Here is a 4,217-nt window from a genome sequence, read left to right on the forward strand (position 1 = left end):
CGGGACCGACTGCTCAATGACCGATACCCCCGGGACCGAGCCGCAATGACGGATCCTCTCGGGGAGCGACCCCCAGTGCCCGATGCCCTCGGGACCGACCCCAAATGACCGACCCCTAAGCGCCACCTCCCGCACAAGGAGCCCCCAAACACGGCACAAACGTGGTGTAAGAAAAGATTTACTAATCCGTTAGTACTTTTGCCAATATTGCAACCGATGTGAAAGGCAAACACTGTTACAGTTTAGAAAAAACAAGTTGTATACAATGAGAATATTAAACAAATCTCAAAAAACGCCCACCAGTGGCCGAGTCACAAGCCTGGAGTTTCAGATCCACGTTAGCACCTGCAGCACAGCACCCAAAACAGGACCTCTGGGCTTCCATAAGGAAAAGGATAACAGGGAAAGGACTAAGCCAGCTTGGACTGTGGGAGCCTCACTCGTGCAGGGACTGCTGAGCAGTGTCAATGCACAGGGACACCAAGGAATGCAGTTCTGCTCCTCAGTGTGTGCAGACAGAACCAAGAAACCACCTAACACAACATTAAAGTTTGTCAAATCAATGTTTTCCTATAAATTATATATAACAAACCCATACAGAGACAGTTTTACACTTCACATCTTAATCAGAGTAGGGTAGGAATTGTTCTGTTTATTGGCTCAGCATCCATTTTACTGTACTCACTGTTCCATAACCGAACAGGCCACGAGTTTGGTGAGCACTGACAGGGGCCACAACAGCACAGACACACACCAGGGTTAAAGTCTGGCTACTCCTCCCCATCTAGGGACAACCCAAACATTAACACCAGCAGCACTTTGCCTTCCGGTTTTCCACAAGAATCAGCACAAGAGACATTGCCCTGAGTCACTTCTCACTGGGCAGAGGCACTGTGTATCTTCACAGTCCAACTCTGAACTGGAGCTGTAGCTTTCCAAAGCCTGATTCAAGTACAGAAGGATCTGAGAGCCAGGGAGGAAGAGCACTGCCCTTAGAGTGCTAAACCTAGACCTCTGTGAGGCTGAGGGCCTGTTGCTTTCAGGAGGGAATGAAGCTTTACCTCTTCCGCTTTTTCTTGAGAGAAAATAGAACTAAAAACAAAATTAAAAACTGATCTCATTGCTTCAAAATTCACTGCAAAATGGTTGCTGAACAGCTAGGTCACCCCTGGGGAGCAGTTTGAGGAAGTTAGTCCTTGTAGTAGATGGCACCGTGGATCTGGCAGCAGAGAAAGGAATGATGCTCTAAAGTAGGAGGTAGGGGAACCTTGGTGCAGCAAGTCCACCAGTGAGCTGTCAGCTAGAAAAGAAGTTTCCTATGATTAGGAACTCTTAGTACAGCAAACCAACGGCCTCTACACAAGCCCTTCCACAGCCACAGCTTGTTATCTCAGGAGGTGATGCCATGTCCTGTGGTGAGCAAGTTACCAACATGCTACGGTGAGCAGCATGAGCTCAACCCACGGCTCTGGATTTCACTTGTCCAACAGGAAATAGACATATATTCTTTGTTCTTTCCTGCATAATGGAAAAATATTTCCCACCTCATTTCTGCACACACTGCCAACAACCCAGACTTCATACTGCCATCCCAAGACCTGCAGAGCACCTCAGACAAGGGAGCCAGTTCCAATTTGAGCATTCCAAAAGCAAAGCCAGGGATTGGTTTTGATGTTCCATATTGGATGCATTCAGCACAAGCCTGTATCTTGGCCTCTCCCTTCCATGTACTGAGTACTCTTCACTGTGTGACTCTGCCCCACAGCACCAGGAGAACCAAGTGACTCTGAGCAGAGCTTCCATTGAGAGCTGCTGGTCCTTCTTACCCAACAGCATCACAGGGGAAGACACCAAAGTGAGCGCGGCAGCAGCAGCCAGCTGAAAAACTGCCACAGAAAGGCTTTGTATGCTAGAACATGCCCAGGAACAGTCTATTGTCTACAGACCAGAGAACAATCCTGGACACAATGCAGCACAGGTTAGGGCTAGGAATATTGACACAATCCAGACCCAAATTTCTCCAAGGTAAATCTCATGTCATGTGACCCGTATTAACATCAGTGACATCATGCCCAGTACTGGCATTTCTACTTCCCAGAGGAGCTAGTCCACATGGGATTTATGTGAACAGGCTGTGATTACACACAGGGTGGGATAAGCCACCTCAGCCTGAGAGCATCCACCTCTCTAAGCACAGGAAAGAGGTTGAGATTGCTCTGGGATGAGGTTAACAGGTACCTGAGACTCCAGTTTTATCTTCCGCTGGTCAAACCTCTGTCTTCGTAAATGGTGATTTCAATCTGCACAGAAAAACTGTTAGGGAAAAATACTCTTAAAAGACGACAGAAACATCATCCAAAAAAAGGTGGAAAAACATGAGGATCTTGGAACCTGTGATTTCTTTGCTTCATCCCTGAGGTTTTACAGCAGGTCTGAAGAGCTATAAAGCAAAGGGAACAGTCCATGTGAGCCCTGTCAGTTCAGAGCAGCAGCCCCAACCCAGGGCACTGCGTACAGAGGGGTTTGAGCCTTGTCACCTTCTGCTAACTGTCAGGGAAGGCTGTGCACCAGGCAAACGTTAACAGTGCTAAGTCACTTACCAAACTGAAAATGCTTTTACTCAAGTTGAATGGGTTTTTCCCCAGGAGGTGCATGTACAGAAAACATGGAAAACACACTGAGAACAACGGAGTCCTACAGGTGACAGCTATGAGCTACTCAGACAAACACAGAAAACCCAACTGCAACTAATTAGCCTTACCCTGCATTTAACTGGCATTGGGCTCAACATTGCTGTGGCTTCAGGCAAGAGCAAGTGCTGGGCTGGTATCAACTCACAGTGATGTCATATGGCAAAATCTTCACCAGAAGCTGAGCTGGGCATTGCAAATGGAGTTATAACCAGCTCTTGCTTTCCCAACTTGCATTTCTGTCCTAACAAGCTGGGCACTTCTTTCCTCAATCAGACAGACAACAGTTCTGGAATAAAGGATGTATCTCAAGTGCTCTGGCTACACAGGCTGTTTTCTCCAGGCAGTCTCAAAGGTTGGGTTCTACCACTGTCTTTCCAGGTGCCAAACCTTAACATACTAAAGCCTGACTAGAGAATAGGACACAATGAAGAGCAACAAGACTAATCACAGATTCCTCTGTATCACGAATCAAGCATGAACAGGTGCCACACAGAGACAAACATGGAGCACAGACCAGCAGACAATGTCAGAAGCCACGGAAGGATACAACTCTCAGTCCTCTTTCAATGGGGTCTGTCAGCAGAAGGCCCTGAGGAGCATAGATCTTCTCGTTCTGTTCCTGAATGAACTTGGCAATTTTCTTTAGAACCTGGAAACAGAACAGCAGAGGAGTTACGGGTACTTCCTCAGGTTTCCTTTTCCGATGAGCGGGATCCAGGATGCAGGACCTGGGCCGAATGGGACCCAGGCCCTGGGCCAACCAGGACCCACACACCTGAGGTGTGGGACACCCCCAGGCAGAATCTGTGCCACCACAGTGAAGTCACAGGGAGCCTAGCATGAGCCAAGCCTTTGCCTGCAGGCTGAAGCAGACACAGACCTTTTCGTAGTGTGTCTCCATGCACAGGAAGATGGTGTAGGCAGTCAGGCAGGCGAGACAGCCCTCCAGATAGGACTGGCCCCCGAGTTTCTCAGCTTCTGCATAGAGGTTGTTCAGTGTTCGGACAGTCTCTTCAAACTGCTGCCTGTCAATCTGCACGGGGAGGCAGATGGGGCTGTCAGAGCTGCACAGTCCAGAGCTCACTGATCCCTTCAGGCATCCACCCCCACCGAGGGAGCACCTGCACTGTGCTTAGAGCCTAAGCTTGAGGGACACCTGAGTCGCAGACCTGCAGCTCCTCCTTACACACCTGCCCAGCACTTAGGCCAGGTCAGAGTTCCACCGCAGCATGAACACAAATACTCAGAGTAACACAACTGAACCAATGAGCAGCTGAGATGTGCTGTTGAGGATCGACACTCCCAACCCCCAAAATGCCCCAGTGCTTCTGCAGTCTTGCTAAACACCCTCAGTAGAACAAAGAAACCAGGGAGAGAAGAAAGTGGAGTGAGAGGAAGAGATAACAAGGAGCATTAGCTTTGCTGTCAGCTGGAGACATCACACCTGACAGCAAGGTGTGAAACGAGAGTACTGGTAACAGCACTTGTGAGGCCTCTGGTCGTGCTCGGCAGAGGTGGATGGAG

General features: G+C 49.0%; 1 protein-coding gene across 1 annotated transcript; it reads right to left on the bottom strand.

Moving 5' to 3' along the window:
• Positions 1–929: 929 nt before the first annotated feature.
• Positions 930–3,726, bottom strand: GOLGA7 (golgin A7; the record flags this gene model as incomplete). Its single annotated transcript, XM_009076717.1, has 4 exons — positions 930–1,300; positions 2,239–2,300; positions 3,241–3,342; positions 3,574–3,726. Coding segments are annotated over 3 exons (303 nt in total), but the record flags the coding sequence as incomplete, so codon positions are not given.
• Between the last annotated feature and the right edge of the window lie 491 nt (positions 3,727–4,217).

Source organism: Acanthisitta chloris, unplaced genomic scaffold, assembly GCF_000695815.1.
Source record: "Acanthisitta chloris isolate BGI_N310 unplaced genomic scaffold, ASM69581v1 scaffold25926, whole genome shotgun sequence".
NCBI lineage: Eukaryota > Metazoa > Chordata > Aves > Passeriformes > Acanthisittidae > Acanthisitta > Acanthisitta chloris.